At 34.7% G+C, this 19770-nt stretch overlaps 1 protein-coding gene across 3 annotated transcripts in view; it reads left to right on the forward strand.

Annotated features, from left to right (window-relative positions):
* Positions 1-19770, forward strand: part of LOC118183273 (adhesion molecule nephrin-like) — a 714613-nt gene that overhangs the window by 305357 nt on the left and 389486 nt on the right. For all 3 annotated transcript variants that reach the window (XM_085818853.1, XM_085818851.1, XM_085818852.1), the window contains one exon: positions 8043-8093. In XM_085818853.1, coding sequence (XP_085674979.1) covers positions 8043-8093 — 51 coding nt within the window. The remainder of the gene's footprint in view (positions 1-8042; positions 8094-19770) is intronic.

Here is a 19770-nt window from a genome sequence, read left to right on the forward strand (position 1 = left end):
GTAAAATAGCGGTATATATATATAGAGAGAGAGAGAGAGACGGCTGTTAAAATAATAATTATTAAATATAATTAGGTTGAAATTGGGTATAACTGGGCTTAATTAACCAGATGTTTCCAAATTTGGTACATACACATATATATATATATATATATATATATATACCAAATTTGTGTGTATGTGTATGTACGTTTACTAAAATACTTATTATTAAGATTAAATGGGCCTAAAATAAATTAAATATATTGAAACTCAGTTTTTATTTTGCCTAAGAAGGATTCATGTTTGTAATTTTACCCTTAAATAGAAGATAACATTTTGTAATTTTACACTTAAATACAAGATAACATTTAAATTATTTTCTTACATTTTATTTCAGACCGAAGGTAAGAGAAAAGAAATTTTATAAATTAATTTAAATGTTTGAGGGAATTAGAGGACTTTGGAATTATTTTCCATCTCTAAATGGAAATCCATTACTTTGACTGACTTGATTTCTTAATTACATCCTACGTTTTCTACCCTCAATCCGCTGAAATGAAGGAACACTTTACCTGCTCACTGTTTGTCGAAATCTGAGATAGGATTATCCAGAAGTTTCGCAAAAGTTGCTTATAAATTTTCCTCAAGTACCGAAAATAATGGTATCTATCTGTTAATGTAGTATTTTAATTAACATCTAATTAATTATAAACTTTAAGCTCCTCAGAAAACTTTATCATTAGGATTATCCGTGAGTTATCTTTCTGATGATAAGTGATTAAACAAAATATCTGGTGGCTTCGTATTTAATAAGATTTTCATAGAGTGTTCAGATGGATTTTAAAATAATCTGTGAAAGAAAGGAGTAAAAGTATGCCTAAATTAAGAGACCTTATATTAAATCGAATTATTCAATACATTATTTAGAAAAGAGCAGAGCAGTCCTCCATTTTAAAATATTTGCAAATCCTTTGAGCTGGATTATCACTAGGAGAAATTTTGCTCCATAATGACCCACTTGAATGATTTAAAGAGAATTTAACCTTTGTAATCCTTTAATTTATAGGACAGAAGGAAGCTTATCTTAGTTTAACAAAAGATGAAAGTTTTGCTTTACTATATGCATTGAATAACAGAAAGCTTTTAATATGCTACCATATTTTCATCTTTAAAGAGCTTACTTAATTAATCAGCTGTTACTGATTGTATAACGTACATAAGATTTACGAATAAATATATTTAATACTAGAAATTACCTTTACCAGTTAGGGATGAAATGCAGCGTATCCGAAATAAATACAATAAATGAGTTTTGGCAACAAGTTTTATTGCCACTGCATGCTTAGCGGAAATTCGATTTTTCAAATTTCAAGGAGAGAATACTTACTTTATAACATTCCTTATTTTTACTCCCCAAAATAGGGAAATAAGGAAAAGCAACGCAAAAAATTAAAAAATTGTCGAAATATGGGAGTATTGGTTTAACCTGCAAATTCGTCATGCTTTCAGTAAAACTGAAAACGATGAAACGTAAAAGCCGCGTTAATATCAATTCAGATTATCGTTGTAAACAAGGCATTTAAAAAAATACCACAACTAAATATGTCTTGCACATAATCGTTGAACCATGATGTTAATTGAAAACGATCGACAAAAATCGTTATTCAGATTCTGGAGATATTTGATGTATAATAGTCAAAATATACAAGTTGATAATTTTCATACGCTGCCCTAAAATTTATATAGTAGTTTCTGTAGTCTTAGTGCACATCTATTTGTATACACGCATATATATGTATATAAATTAATATAGTAGTTTCTGTAGCCTTAGTGCTCATCTATTTGTATACACGCATATATATGTATATAAATTTTGCTCCATTTAAAGGAGTCTCATTTTTTTTTTAATTTTTATTTTTCTATTAACTTTTTTATGTGTTCAGGATTAATACCACACCATTTATTTTGAAACGAGTGTAAAATAAAATACTTTTTTTTATTGCGTTGTTTGCGAACAATAACAGTTTCATTGAAATACTTTTAGCCAAAATGTCAAACATTGTTTCTTGAATAATACAGAAGTCGAAATCAGTCTTTTAGTATAATTTGGTCATAGTACTTTTAATTTAACTCCACAATGACGCAATTTTAAATCAATAATTTTTTAATTTCATTTTTTACAGTAATGTACAATTTCAGTTCTTTTTGTATAATTTTAATATTTAACTGTATTTTTAAAGTGTTTTTGAACACTGAAATAGCGTTGAGATACATTGTTAAATTTTTGAAATAGGGTATAAATACTTTTATGAAGGACTCCGAGATTCTTTAGTTGTTCAATTTCAATGTTTCAAACAATGACAACCTGGCATGAAAATTCAGTTTCCAACTGCAGATTTTCATGTGTTTTGAAACATTATTAATATTTTTTTAAATTTTGATTTCATCTTTAAATAATACAATGCATTTAACACTTAGTTTAAAATATTTTATTAGCTAAATACTATTTTCTTAATCTAAATTTACAATTAAATTGTTTCTGAAACTTTCCAGGATCTTTATAATAATATTTGACTTTTATATATATGTTTATACTGTATATATATGTGTGTGCGTGTACTGTATATATATATATATACTCTCTCTCTCTCTCTCTCTCTCTATATATATATATATATAGAGATATATATATATATATATATACAGAGAGATATATAGTTATAGGTCTGTATATTATACAGGGTGATTCGCTACTAGACCGACAAACTTGCAAAGTGTGTAAAAGGTACAGAGACGACTCGAAATCACATACGAATACTGCGTTGCAAATGCAGTAGTTGAGAGCTATGGTACAGAGAAGCACAGAAAAAGGACAGAAAGAGCAAGACATTAATGGAATAGAAAACACTTTATTAAATAGTGTTCGAAACAACAACAGGGGTTCGAAATTACGACCAGAAGTATCAAGCAGGCTTGACAGCGGTGCTGCAGAAGATTCCTTACGTTCTCAGATACCTCTTAGCAGTCTTGCGAGAGAAGGCGCTGAATGGAAGGTTGCGTAAACAGCGGAAGTCGTCATTTGCGATTAGTTAACCAAGGTGATACGATGAACGCGTATTCAAATGATGAACTGGCCCACATGCTTGTAACGTATGGAGCTGCAGACTGTAACTGACAAACGCCACTCAGCGGTTGTTACAGCAACGTTATCCGAACAGGCCTGCTCCACATCACACGACCTTCGCGAGTGTGAACAGAAGGTTACGTGAGACTGATTATTTAACGATAGATAAAATGAAACGACAGCGAACGAAGAGAGACTTGACAATGAGAAGGCAGTCGTAGGTCCGGCAGAAGACAATCCAACTACGAGTATTCGAGCGATAGACCAACAATTGGGTTTATATCAATTCATCGTCTGGAGGGTATTTGCTGCAAATCAAATGAGGGCATACCATCGTCATCGCGACCAGTTATTACAGCCTGAGGATTATCCACTCCGGAGAACGTTTTCTACAAGGTTCCTGCAACAGAGTGTTACAGATAGTGCATTTTCTGCGTCCGTATTGTTCATAGTTGAAGCATACTTCACACGTGAAGGAGCCTTCAATCAGCATAAGGCGCATGCGTAGGCTTTGGCGAACCGTCATCGTGCGCAACTACTTTCAGCCCAAGAGCGTTTCTCGGTCAATGTTTAGGCCAGCATTCTTGGAGACTACCTGGCTGAACTCCTCACGTAGATTTTTGGAAGTCTTTTGAACGGCAGGGCATACCTTATCTTCTTGCAACAAGTCATGCCCGAACTTCTTGACGCAACATATATTCATCAGTCGTTTCGCTACTCCCTGTGGTACCAACATGTCGGGGACTCCTCCACATTGCACTATTGCTGTCCGTTGACGCCGCCAATTCATTTGGGCAGAGGTGGATAAGTCCTGGTGGCGCTGTTAATTGGCCTACCAGGTCATCGGACCTATCATGCATGAACTTCTTCTGGAGTCAGGTGAAGAGTTTGGTATACGAGACGACCGTTCATTCAGTTGAAAAACTCATCACTAGAATATCTGTACCGCCGGAAGGGTATGTGACATGCCAGGAATCTTCTAGAACGAAAGCAATTCTATGCAGTGACACTATCAGGTCAGCCTAACGATTTCTGGTCGTAATTTTGAACACCTGTTGTAGTACAAGCTTTCAATAAAATGTTTTGTGTCCAATTAATGTGTTTCTGTTGCTTGACGAAAATTTGGAGGCATTTTCACCCAATCCATACGTAACTGCTGTATTAGATCTCATGTAACTGTAACTGTGCATGCCTTGCAGCAATTTCGAGAAATCTAAGGCATTAGAAATTCCTTAATGGACGGGTGAAAACTCTATAAATCTGAAGAGAACATGGGTTTTCAATTTGAGCAGGAATAATATCTGCTGAGCACCAATATATACAACCAAGCATCCAAATTTTCATTTGGGTACTGAGAAGTCTTCCTACAAGCTTCCCTTTTAGATACGCTTAGCATTGGGTTGTGTTTAACGTTCTTAGTAGTTTGAAATGGTAACTACCGATTGTGCTCTGCCATACTAGGAAGAATCGTGCGATTACTTTTTTGTTGGGTTCTTAGTCTCGAAATGACATTTTGCGTAGGTTCACTATAAACGGAACTGCATTGTTTTTAAAGGAATTAAGTGAGGCAAAATATGTAAGTATGTATGCATCTTTCTCGCATAATGGAACGATGGTATTAAGACCCTAAAAATTTGAATTGCATTCCTCCACTCAAAACTATGAAGCCGGAAGCCCAAAATTTGAATTTCGTATGTGTTTTATTATGTATTTCATATTTTGTAAAACTTTAATGAATTTTTCATTAAAAAACTCAACGATTTGAAAGGAAGCCGTGGTAACACTTCACAGAATAAAACACTTTTATCTCTAACTCTCAAAACTGTTCATGGGAAATTCTAAAATATGTTGTTTTTAAATATTTTGGAATTTTGCTATTCAAATGAATTTTATGTGGAGTATGGGTGAAGAATATTTTGTAGGAAGGGATATTTATTAGAGCTAACACACAAAATATTAATACTTAAAAGACAAAAAAATTTCGCTAAGACACTGAACTTTGATTTGATGAATTGAGAAAAGATTATTAAATACAGAAAAATTTTATCGCAGAACTTGACATCGCGTTGGGAAGTTTAACATATGCAGCTATGTTTTTTTAAAAAAATTGTGATTTTACTGTTGAATCTTATATTCCGTAAGTGTGAACGAAACGGTGATTAATAATAAAAACCAATATAAGCTAATAATATAGCTAAAGAAAGCGGGGAGTTAACAGGAGTGTGCTACAGGAGACTGGTAAACTGCGAGCTCGAAGGGAGCTTAAAAAATCTAAACAAACCATTTTGAACGATTGTTTATATCTAAAATCTTTAAGATTTTTATTTACTTATTTATTTATTTAATAAAAAATTATCAAACTATCAGTGGCTATGTGGGCATTTAATTCATTACAAACCCGTACCTACGTATGATAAATATATAATACAGAATATTTGGAGGTAATATACGTTACATTTAAATGATTCGATGAAGTCATCTTATTTTCATTAAGAAAACATTTAAAGCATTTAATGTGTCTCAAACATCTGTGTGAGCAGAAGAACAAGTGTGTTAATACACTACAGAAAGAAAATGGATGGTAGAATCTTAGCTTTCTGTTGCGTTTGAAACAACTTGCTGAATAAAAACGGATATCCATAACGAAGTTATAAAAATGTCATATGCCCTCAGGACATGCTTTAAAAGAAAATGTTAGCAAAGGTAAGTGCACAACAAATTGGGCCTTTTGGGATAAAAAGACATGTAAACAAGTATAATCGCTACTGCCTCTTTATGTTATCCAAAGAAAATACTGCAATTTATTATTAGAATTGAAATTTGCTCCCCAAATAATTGCTTCCTGTGAGATTTTGTTGCCGAACAACAGAACATTAAATAAACAGGTATCCTATTTTAAAATTTTCTACTAAGCTTTTATATACTATTTTTTATTTCTTTTAAATTTATATTTTATATTTCCTATTATCTGTTCTTCTGTGTTTAATACAAAGTTTATTTTCGATTGAATGCGTTTAGCTTTTCTTTATATGGTAATAATTTTTTGGTATACTTTCAGTATTTACATATTAACACACATCACATGCGGTTTAATATTAGGATCGGATTATGACAATTATTTCCGCTTGAAACATTTGCCAATAAAATTTTCTTTCTTTCTTTATGATAGATTTCTTTTTAATTTTTAGTATAAGTTTTAGAATGCATCTTGCGTCTTTTAGTTTATCCTACGCCCGCTGTGTGCCTCTGAAATACTACAATATGTAGGCCCACCAGCGGCGGAGCGGTAAAGTCGCTGAGCTCTAGTGGTTCGGTCCTGGATTCGAACCCCGTCGAACGGTTGCATGGGCGTTTTCGTGGTTTTTCCCACATGTAATGTGTATACGAGAAAGTTTGCATTAGAAAAGTTCTTCAACGAATGGTCGTTTCAGGCGTTGTTGGTAAATTAGCGTATATCCCATGAAGTAAAGCTTCATGTCAATACTGTTTCATCTCCATATATCTGAGATACAAAGAACATGAAATTGATCCCCTTCAGTTGGCCAAACTATTCAACTCGAACAAACAAGCGTGATCATCACTTTTCCCATGCAAAGGTTCTGAATTCTTGTGCATCTTCTTTGGATACCATGAGCAAATCTTTTTTATATAGACCCGGACATTTGGCAGCAGTGTTCTTCTACGTATCCGCGCAGCTGAGCTCCATGTCTACATCTGATACAATTCACTCCACAAGTAGGCCTGAGAAACTTCGCTGGGGCCAAGCCAACAGGGATTGTGAAGTAAATAGAGATTTTGTCTTCAGTGACGAATCCAACTCCTAGCTCAGTATATATGATAATAGAATATGCTTGGAACGACGTGTAGCTGAAGAGTTTCAAGACACAACATAGGGCCCACACACGAGAACTGCTTCATTGCTTATAGTGGAATAGGAATTAGCTGGCGAATGATTCGTTGATGAGGTCAGGCCTGTCATAATCTCTTTTAGGTTTACCATCCGTTATGGAACATACCAGGTGGGCACATTATGCGTACATCTACAATGAAACATGCTTGTGATTACATGGAAAAAAAGATCACTTACATGGAAACATAGAAACAAAAATGCCAACGGTTGAAAGCTACACTATGCCAGCGGTTGAATAGGCATGATGGGTTGCAACAAACGATTTTATTTGCAAACTGTCTGAGAGTATAGCATATTAAATGAGCAGCAATTGTTGCACGCGAGCGACGACAGATATATCATATTTATGTTAGCATACTGAGTGCCATTTAATGGGTAATATGTATTACATGAAAACGCAAATAAAACCAGTTATACTGAATGAAAAGAGTTTTTTTCCTATATGAATACGATTTTATAACTCTTTCTAAGGCTTGCATTATTTTAACGGTGAATAATTTCAGTGTTAGATTTTGACGTACTAAAAATAAATAAAAGTTCATCTTTGTATTTCTCATATTTAATTCTACAGGTATTTTGGGCAGCAGGAATGTAATATAAATCTTTTTCTCATTTACGCCGTACGCTTCTTCCATGAATAAACTATGGAATCATTCTCTGAGAAATGGCATAGTTCCTCCTGCATTCATTCGTGCGTCTTTATTGACTGGCAGATTTTTTGCATTTCTTTTCACGTATATTCGCACTTACTCCAGTATTTACACTTAATGACGTGCAAATGTAGCTTCGTTCATAAGTTTAGCACATGTATGTCTGGCTGCGCCCATACTAGGATTCCTGAGAATGCATGAAGAGAATCATGTATCCAAATGCGTATATTAATTACACAGAGGAATCTAAAAATCACGCGTAAGAAATCACAAGTCATTTTTCAGTTGCTATATTAGAAAAATTATATATAATATTATTATAAGAGCGATTTGCACTTTATTTCATATCAGTAATTATTTAATTTTCTCTTAACAGGTATTCCTGGTATCAAAATAAAACCTGTAAACAGTCTAGATGACACAACTGGTGAGTTTAGTTTGTTGTTATTTTCAATATTAAGTGTTTTTAACTTGCATTTATGTTTCCTAAAGAATTAATGATAAGAAAATCGTTGAATTCTGAAATGCAAATGTTATATTAACATATGAGGAAATATATAGAAATACAATAAAACCAAATAAATTACAAAATGATTACTTTTAAAAAAAATATTGCAGTTTCTTTCTACTGACATACATGGAATTATATCTATGTTAGTGATGAAACAGTTGAAATTTCAGAAATTTAATGCAATAAATATGTGAAAGCCTTTTGCCATTTTACAGAAAAAGTACGTTCTTGGCATAAGGAGTGCAAAGCTCTAATGAAACACTTTATACTAATATATATTGATATATAATACTAATAATAATCATTCTTTTTTTATTGGTAGAGTATTTGAAACATAAATTTTTCTTTTACATTTATTAAGCATATATACTTTTAGTTTCTAAAATTTTCGTTAAGTCGACTTATATGCAAGCTGATACTTATTTTAATAGATGATGCGGTTAATCGCGAAGACTGCAAATTCAATAAAATAATGTAAAATTATAAAAGCGATTTTAATGTATTGTAGAGTCATAAGGTTATTTTGAAGGAGACATGAAATACTGGATCTTTCAAATTCACGTCGAGTATCCTTACAACTATACCAGGAAGGCATGAGGAAAGGATTGAGAAAATAACTTATAATATATTTAAAAGATAATCAAAAATTGATTCGGGTTTCGGTTTTATTATTTTTACAACGACTTTCTTTTTACAACGTTTTATTATTTTTACAACGTCGGTCAATTTATACAACGTCTTTTCGTTTAGCATTTTACTTTAATATTTTCGTATGTTCGATAAACATCATGTAACTCTAACAGCTGAATATAACTCCAGTAATCTGAGATTCTAGTAATTATCCGGTCTGCAGCTATTCGGAGCTCCGATTATTTGGACAGCTAATTCTCTTTCTTGGGAATAACAAAATTAATTTCTTTTTAATTTGTGTACGTTTATTTATATAACATAAAGAAAATTCAGCACAAAGCATATTCGTTCTATAAAATTGTCGAATAAATTCAAGTGCACAGAGTATGTAGTAGATTACAATGTTCACAAATATTAATAGAATAAATCAAAGTTTAAAAGTAAATAAGAAAGGAAGAATATTATTCTCATTTAATATACAAGGTTTTTTATAAACGAATGGCGCAGTTTTAGAAATTAATACTAAATCGATGTATTACCTTACCCGTGTAAAACCTACACCTTAAGCATTGGAAACTGTCCAAGTTTCTCATGAATAAAAATAATAAACTGTTTGTATTTTGTGCGACAAACATCAATGTAGTCACTAGTAGAAATTCGAACATAGATTAGAACGATAATTTAATTGATCTACGGAGAAATACTGAAAATATATTCTTTGAAAGTAGTCACATTTCACCAAAGAAAAGGAGATGGTAATTTAGGAGACATTGGGAAAATCTGAAAAAATTCAATTAGGATATTTCGGGTTTATTGCAGTATTTTGGTAACATAGCAGAAAAGAGACAGCCTGTTGCAAAAAAAAGCGATTTGCCAGTGAAAGAACCTCTGCTGATCCAAATCAAATTTTAAAATGTTGCGTAAGAAATTACTCTGAAATTGGATTATCGAAAATGGGAAATGAGAAGTTTCATCCGAATGATTCCTGTCACTGAAATGAAAACTATGCAAAAAAGGGACATTTCAAAAATGCGTAGGTGGAAACCTTTGCGATATCTGCCAAAATGTTTAACTCTATTGTTATGCAGTACGTGTTTAGGATGCATCATGGGAACTTGCACACATAAATGGTTTGTTCTCTTCTTTTGTTAATATTTTAAAACGCAAAAAATAATAAAATTGAATAAAGTTATGTTCCATTTCGATAAAATGCATTTATATGTATCATGTTTATAATAGTTATGTCCATTCTTAATTATATATTTACATTGATCTAATACAACTATGTTTGCAATCGTAGTATTCTAAATTTTGTGTTGTTGTTGTTACTTATGCACACTTCTCTGACGTAGTCAGGCCAAACCTACGAAATTCCTCGTGGCAAGGAGCGCTACATTACGCCTGCCGTTTGCAACAACAGCCTTGAACATCATTCAGGTGAAAGAGCTCAGTTCCGCCCCCCCCCCATTTTTGATAGAGAGCACTTCAGGGAGACGAGTCTGAGGGTCTCCAACCTCTCTCTCCTTCCACCAAACCAAACGAGAGAACTTTTGGCTCGATGCATATTTAGAGTGCCACCATGCCGCACAGACATTATACATTTACAAACATCCATTCCTTTTCGGAATTCGAACGCAGGAACTTCGGCACGACAATAAGCGACGCTAACCACCATACCGTTTAGGTGGCTCTAAATTGTGCAAACGTTAAAAACGGAAAAAAAAAGTTATTTATAATGATATATGCATTTGTATAATGTGTTCTTACATTGAAATAATTAGCCCAAAGGAGCGTTAACCCTAAAGGGCTATTAGTATCAAAACGAGATTTTGCTTTCAATCACTATAAAAACCTCAAAAACTTTTAAAACAGGTGCCAACAAATATTATCGACCTGTATTATATTTCAAGAAATTAAATAATGAATAATTTGCATAAATGTATGCATGTTTTTTCTCATTGTGAAGAAACAACGGTACCTAAAGCCATCAAAGTTTTCATAGCGTAGTCGTCAAGTAGAATATGTACAACTGAAAGCCCGAATTTTGAATTTCGAAGTTGTTTTATTGTGTATTTCGTAATTTGTAAAGTTTTAACGAATTTTTGATTAACAAATTCAGTGATTTCAAACCCAACAATGGCAACACTGTATGGGAAAAAGCATTTTTATCTCCAGCGAAGACTGATTGTGGGAAATTCTAAAGATACACTGCTTTTAAATATTTTATTATGTAATTCAAATTTTATAAAACTTCAACGAATTTTTTATTAACAAACTCACTGCTTCCGAAGCTCACCAACGGCAGAGGGGTAAAGTCACTGAACATTGGTAGTTCGGTCCGAGTTTCGAATCTCATGAACGGGCTGGTTGCATGGGCGATTTTGTGGTTTTCGCATTCGTGTAACGTGTATCCGAGGATTTTTGTTTCGAACGTCTTCCACGAAAGCATCCATCCCCTTAGGAAGATAGCCCAAGAAATTTTTCCGTATTGACATAAACAAACAAACAAAGATTTCAAAGAGAGCAATGGCACCACTGTATGGAAAAATAATCATTTTCCTCTCCAGCGCGCTAGACCGTCTATCGGAAATTCTAAAAATAGGTTGTTTTTAAATATTTGTAGCCCAAAGGAATAGTAGCCGGAATGTTCTCGAAACATGTATGTATGTGTAAATGAAAAAAGGCCGCTTTGTGTATAATATAAGATCTAAAAGTTTTCAGATTTTTCTATTTTTTGTAATTCCGAAATTAAAAATTATTCTTTATGCTTAAATAACGCGTATAATATTGCATGTGCATAAATGTTTCGCTTATAAAATAGTACATAAAATAAAAAAGTATTTTTCTTTTCATTTTTCTTGTACTAAATCTTACGGTAATAATACACTCATGTCCATAAATTAAGGATAATTCGGAGTCACACGGAAATCGAACTCTAAAATAAATATATCACCTTTAAAATCACTACACACATCTTCAAGAATCATGTGCAAATTTCAGGAAGTAACCAGATGACACCGATGATACGTCACAATGACGAGAGTGATATATAAGGAATACAGGCAAAAAAGTAAAATTGTTCGCAGGCGCTTTATAAACATTTCAGTGCAATAATCGTATAGTTATGACACCTTAAGATAACTAATGGTGTCATAACTATTGGGTGAGGTTTTACGTGGTAGAATTATCGGCCGTCTGGAATGAGGGCGTACCCAACTGAAAGTATCAGACGAACTTGGAATTGCTCAGAGTGTCATCTCCAGGCTTTGGCGACGATTCCAAGATGATGGTAATGTGAGTAGACGTTACAGCACAGGTCGCCCAGAGTTACAACGCCGAATGAGGACCGGTATTTGGCAGTTACTGCCAAAAGAAACAGGCAGAGCACAGCCTCAGACCTGTCTGGTCATGTACAACATGTACGTTTTTCTCTTCAGCCACTGGTACGACAATTTCAAGGCAGACCTTGTACAGACGCTTAGGGCAGATTGGTCTATATGCTTGTAGACCTATCAGATGCGTTCTGCGTACTGCAACTCGCTGTTGCCTGCGGTTAGCCTGGAGTGGAGAGCATGCATTGTGGACACTGCAACAGTGGGCTTGTGTGATATTTTCCGACGAGTCCAGGTTTAGCTTGCAGCCTGATTCTCACCGGACTTTCATATGGAGAGCTCCAGGTACCGGTTACCACCAAGAAAACATCATTGAACGACACCGTTACGGTGGTGCAGGAGTGCTCGTTTGGGGTGGAATTATTCTGGGTTCCAGAACTGACCTGCATGTTCAAATTGGAACCATGACAAGCCAAATCTATCGGGACGTCATTCTGGAACAACATGTACGTTTGTTTCGGGGCGCCATGGGCGCACAATTTGTGTTTATGGATGGCAACGCCCGTCCTCACCGTGCAAACATCGTAAGCGAATGCCTTCAATCGGAGGATATCACCCGTATGGACTGGCCAGCATTCTCACCGGACTTGAATCCAGTACAGCACGTGTGAGACATGCTTGGCCGACGAATTGCAGCCCGTAAATCTCCTCCTACATGTCTACCGGAACTTCGGAGAGCATTGCTTTTTGAGTGGTGTAATATCCTCCAAGATTAGATCGATAATTTGATACTCAGCATGCGTAGGCGTTGTACGGACTGTATTGCATCGTCTGGGAGACATACAATGTATTAACAGTCATACCAACCATGTAATATTAGTTTTTTGTAAATAGTTTATTTTATTTATTTATTTATTTATTTATTTATTTTTTGTAATTTGCTCCAGGGAGAAAAGTTCTCTAATTTATTTTTTAAAATATCCAACATATAGCATCTTTTTTGGCTCTTTACCTTTTGTTTAATAAATAAGCTTTACAAATAAGTCAAATTTGTTTTGCTTCTAACTCTTCCTTTGCCTGATTTTGCATTATCCTTAATTTATGCACATGAGTGTATTTACAAGAGAATTTGTTATGCTGTCACAAGGACGAGAAACAGATGCAAAAAGTAAAAATAGAAAAGTCATGATCATGATAGCTTTCTTATTTATATCTGCGATTTTAAGGAACATACATTTTCTGTTCAGATCTATTGAACCTAAAAATGACTTTCCCTCCCTTCTGGAGCTCTTTATATAGAGACGCGATGAAGATTATACACGTTTATTTGGTTTGCAGCGAGTGTCCTTCAGACAATGAATTGAGATAACACCACTTGTTGGGATATCGCTCGAGTTTTCGTATTTGGATTGTCTTCTGCCAGACGTAACATCGCCTTCTCATTGCCAGGTGTCCTCTTCGTTCGCTGTCGATTTCTTTTATCTCTCGTTAAACAACCACTCTCACGTAACCTTCTCTTCACACTTGCGGAGGTCGTGGGATGTGGAGTACGCCTGTTCGGACAACGTTTCTGTAACAACCGCCGAGAGGCGTTTGCCCTTTACAATCCGCAGCTCCATACACGATCAGCGCGTCGATCAGTTCATAATTTGAATACACGTTCATTCTACTACCTCGATAAACTAATCGCATTTGACGACTTCCTGTAGGTCGCTTTACGTAACCTTTCATTCAGAGCCCTCTACTGCAAGACTGCCAGTAGGTATTTTCCAGAACATAAGGAATTCCATGCGCCGCTGTCAGGCCTGCCTGGCGACCTCTGGCCGTAATTTCGAACACCTGTTGTAGTACAACATTTCAATAAAATGTTGTATGTCCCATTAATGCGTTGCTGTTTCTTTTCTCTTTCTCTGCTTTTTTGCTCCATAGTTCTCAACTACGGCATTTGCGTTCCTGCATTCCTACGTGATTGCTAGTCGTCTCTGTACCCAATACAAACTTTGAAAAATTGTCGGCTTTGCAAGTTGTTGATCCCTGTATATACTATACATAATATATAGTTGCTTGTGGAGGTCCGCGTAATTAATATTTAATTTATGTCATTTTAGAAATATTCTTTAACTTTTAATTTCCCTGTAGGATAAAATACCCTATTTTAATTTTCAACTCGTACTGCCTCAAAAAATAATAAGATCAATTTGAGGATATTAACATCCTAAGGATATTTATGCTGATTACCTTGTACCTTTTATTATTAAATATATTGAGAATGTTTATTCTTATCCAAACTAATGATTTTCCTTTCAAATTTTCAGATACTATTTATTTAAAATGTAAGTTTCCTTATTTTATGGGTATTAATTTTTACTAACTTTTACTTTATTTATTATATTTACCTATTCAAATTTTAAAATTTGAAATAAGAATGCAGGAATTTATAACTTAAAATTTCGCGATTTATTATATAATAATTTAGGAGTAACATTTAGGAGGAGTTAAATATTTAAACGTATTTGGAGGAAACATTTCAATTACATCTTCAGCTTTTTTTAAGACTGTTTACCTAAATTGGCTTTTAGTTTGAAACTTCTTTGTCATATTCTTTAGTCATCGTACTTGATATCTACGGAATAAATTTCCTCTTCCCTTAAGACTACATATCGAAGTGCATTTTTAAACGATATTTTAAGAATCCAAGAATTTTGAACAATGGTTCAAAAGAATATTCCACCAGACAACTCCTATGTAGCTGTATGAATTTGCTAAAAATGTATGCCATCGAAATGAATGTATAAAAAAGAGTAAAAATAACAGAACATTAGAAATGAAAAGAACTAAAACAAAATTTACTTGCAAAAGCAAAGCTTCCATCTTAAATGGTGGAGAATATTTATCCTGAAAATAGAATAAACTCTGTGAAATGTCATACCGAAAAAAATTTATTGAAAAAAGCCACTTGTGGAAATTTGATCTTGAACGGTCTCTTTAAATGAAGTTTATCAAAATTTTAACAGCACTCTAGAATTGTTTATTTAAAGAAAAATGTAATATTTTTAGCACTGTAAAAAATATGCATCTGCCGTGTTATTATATTAAATAAAATATATATTTGTGTTTATTTGTGTTTGTAAGTCAGCGAAGGTAAAATATACCAATGCTTGAGATAAAATATACCCATGCGTTTATAGAAAAATTGCCTTACATAGTAACATAGCAAATTAAAACGTGGTTTATGGTCTATTATGAAGAAACCATCTTCTTATTTTATTTCCTTTTATTCCTTGAAACGTTTCACTGCGCTGGCAATTGCAGTTTAGGTAATTTTGTTCGCCATTATAACATTTAATTTCCATGGATAAATTTAAACACATTTTAGCAGTGTGTAAAATATATTATCTAGCTGGGTACTGAATGTCTTGAGTAGAGTGAAGAATTTAAATTATTACCTTCAAGTTCCATAAGTTAACATTTATAAACGATTTCAGCATGGTTCTCCAATTAAATATACATTGAAACAATTATTTTAGGCTCATGTTTTCAGTTTCAGAAATGAATCACATAAAATAGGTTTCAGAATTTGCTAATTTTAATCGCGTTTCTTGTTTGGTTAAAAATACATTAAATTTCAATTTGTACAGCCTCATTCTGTGGAGAAATGTTTAGCTAATCAATTTAGCTACTTTGAAGGACTTTTAGAGAAAAATGCAATATCTCAATATTCAGAATTCGAATTGGATTCATACAGATTCTTAACCCACCCAAAGCACAGACAATTGATTAGATATTACGCCTAAAGAAGTATATGGTGAAATAATCAGCTTCTAAGAAAAATTAAATCTTAATTTCATTAAAATTAAAATCTAAAAATTTAACATTTCTAAATTACAATTTATGTTTACTTGAGATAAAATTTACTTTTTTAATTACTTTTGTTCGAAGTCATAATATGCATGGCTATCGTTCATGAAAACTTTTATTCAATTTGTAAGACTTTCACTGTGTAAATCTCAGTTACTGTAGAAAGTGACTAGTCTTAAGAACTAGATAGCGAATAATCGCATAAGTTTGTGTGACAGGTGACAGGTGACGGAGGACGGGGACGCCTGGTGTTTAACAGGGGTAAGCAGGCATTTATCCCGCGCCTTCCACTATCCAGATGCAACAACTCCCTGGAGCCGCACAAGGCCGCAGCTGGAGCTTATTGATATTCCATTCAGATTAAACATGGCCATACAAGAGCGAAATTGGGCTACATTGAAATTTGATGTACATTTGTGGGTGGGGGTAGTCTTGTTTGTACATTAAACAGAGCATAAACACACATGAAATGTGCACATAAATAAATAAATAAATATTATGTATGTCTAATACGTATCGCATCATATGTACACCTTGTACAAGTACTTGTCTCTATGGCGGCATTGCTCGTACACTACTATTGCTGCTGTACTGCGCGCGTAAATGCTAATGCCTTAATTTATTACTTATGCGTCATGCATATCATTTCCTGCGTTTTGTACCTTTTGTATCTTTTGTGCTTATGAGTATTGCATTACATTTGCTTATTATTGCACTTTATATCATTGTATAACAAATAAAAAGAATACATGAATATTAAAAACACCTATAACATTCAAACACCTAAGACGCTTCAGACACGTAGACACCTAAAAACTTAAAGACACTTGAGAAGGTACACAAAAACACTTAAACACTTAATACAATACACAATACAATATGCAATTGAGGTAATACAACGTACAGTGACACAATATGCAATAATAAACGCATATAATGCAATACTCACATGCTCAGAAGATACGTAACGCAGTGCACATGTGCACAGTACGCATTACGCAGGACACATGAGTGATAATCTGAGATATTAGCATGTTAACGCGCGCGATGCAGTAGCGATAGTAGTGTACAATCAATGTGGCTGTAGAGGTAATACAATATGCAATAGAGGTAATACAATATACAATAATACAAAGTGCAATAATAAACACATATTATGCTGTACTCATATGCACAATTGATACCAGACGCAGTACACAGATACATGGGATGCAGTACGTAGGACACAGGATGCAATGCAATATGCAGCGGAGGTAATATAATATACAGTAATACAGTAATAATCACATATAGTGCAGAATTCATATGCATATAATTTAAATAATGCAATACACAAATACACAGAACACTTTACGCAGGACACATATGTAATAATCGGAGATATTAGCATATTACGCGCACAGTGCAGTAGCAATAATAGTGTACAATCAGTGCAGCCATAGAGGTAATACGATGTGCAATAGAAGTAATGCAATATACAATGATATAAAGTGCAATAATAAGCAAATGTAGTGCAATACTCATAAGCACAAAAGATACTAAAAGTACAAAACGCAGGAAATGATATGCATGACGCATAAGTAATAAATTAATGCATTAGCATTTACGCGCTCAGTACAGCAGCAATAGTAGTGTACGAGCAATGCCGCCATAGAGGCAAGTACTTGTACAGGGTGTACATATGATGCGATACGTATTAGACATACATAAAATACAATATGCTGTGATAAGCATATGTAAAGCAAGACTCATGCACAATTGCAAATCGCAATACACAGATATACAAAACGCGTGTGCTTAATATACAAAACACTATACACCGACACATAAAATTCTATACCCATTGCACATAAGTAACAGAGATATAAACATGTTACATACATTGCGCATTAAAACACATTACGCAAATTTCATCATACTCATAATTAAACATTACATCAACATAATTAAAACACCCAAGTAAACATAATTACACATAATTAAACATTACAATGTACACATTACGTATTAAAATCAAATATAAGCATTTTCCGCGCACAGTGTTGTTGCAATAGCATAATTACAAATCAAATGGCAATTTCCAAAGTTTGGTTATTTCGTACACAGGCGCACATTTCAATCTGGTGATAAATTGCAGTCTGGCAATTATTGCAATCTTGCAATTTACAATAATAATTACATATACACATATACTGTAGTGCAGTACTCATATGCGCAAAATATACAAAAGGTACAAGAAGCAAAATGCAGATATGCAGGAGACGATATGCGTGAAACATAAGTTATAATTCGGAGACATGAGTATATTACGAGCGCAGTACAGAAGCAATAGTAATGTACATTCAGTGCTGCCATTGAGGCAAATACTTATTCAGTGACAGATGCATATAGTGCGATACACATTGGACATACACATAAAATAAATATGCTGTGATAAACACATATAACGCAATGCTGAAAACAAAATACACAGATGAACAAAACGCATGCGCTTAAGATACAAAACACTATACCCCAACACTTAAATTACTATACATAGTGCACATATGTAATAAACAGGGATATAAACATGCGTGACATATATCATGCTTAAAAAATTTTAACATATGATGCGCTAGGTCCGTTATGCACGTTTGTTGCACAGATTATAGCACAATTAGCGTAGCACAGTTAGCGTAGCTCAGTTACCACAGGCACTCAGTATACTGCGGTTGAGGACTTCTGTGAAGAACGGCGATGGACGTTTTAAGTCGGGTGACAGACATCTTGAAAATGTGTGGCTAGGTAGTTAACCATTTGGCAAATTTTATTCACCACTGCACGGTTTTTAACCGTGAAACGGAGAAAGGCATCGAGATCGGTGGTAAGCTCTGGAAGGTGCATGGCCGAGGTAAGAGGGCATGCGAACAGGTAGTGGTTAGGGTTGCCTTCTTGTCCGCATATGCAGATGTCTGTGGTGGATATGCCATGTCTGTGGTAGTACGTGGGAAAGGGCCCATGCCCTGTTATAAACCTGGTAAGCGACGGTATGGAGCAGAGTCGGCTAGTTGAGACTTTTGGTAGAAAAATGTGAGCGCGACGCCCCGTGTCGCAGCTGTCCCAGTCGCATTGCCAGGCTGTAATGGTTGCTCGTGTGAGCTGTGACTTGAGGTAGGAGGATGGAGCTGGTAGATTCACTTCTATGACCTCATGGTTGGTGGCTGCCTCGTTGGCTAGGGCATCTACAGCTTCATTGTCAGCAAGACCCACATGGACCTTCACCCATATGAGTCTTGCTGGGTTGGAACGATGCTGCTGCAGTAGACTTTGAATGTATTTGATGATTGGTGATGTATGTCTGTGATATTTTATGGCATGTAGTGTTGAGTGGCTGTCAGTGCAGATTATGGGTGAGCGGTATTTGAAGCGTGCAGCGTGGGCTATGGCCTTCAGGATGGCGAGTGCCTCAGCTTGGAAGATGCTATTATGTAGTTGGAGATGGCCCTTCCAGCTTGTGATGACTTCATTATGGTGGGTAAGAAGGAAGGCGCTGCCGACTCCTGCGTCCTGCTTAGAGCCGTCCGTATAGTAGACAGGATAAGCGCTTGTGATATTTGAAGAGGGAGCTTTTGGGATGCTGATGATGACTCCTTTTCCTTTGTCACCTGGATGTTGTCTGCTGTGATGCCTTAGGTGTTCGTAGGAGGTGGGGCTGAAGGTGTGTCCATTAAAGGTGGCATCTTGTCTGAGTTGTAGTATCCTGGTGGTCGCTGCTTCCTGCGTGGCTCTGTGAT

The sequence above is a fragment of the Stegodyphus dumicola genome, chromosome 6 (genome assembly GCF_044657685.1).
Source record: "Stegodyphus dumicola isolate Sdum_Otavi_A_Nest chromosome 6, ASM4465768v1".
NCBI lineage: Eukaryota > Metazoa > Arthropoda > Arachnida > Araneae > Eresidae > Stegodyphus > Stegodyphus dumicola.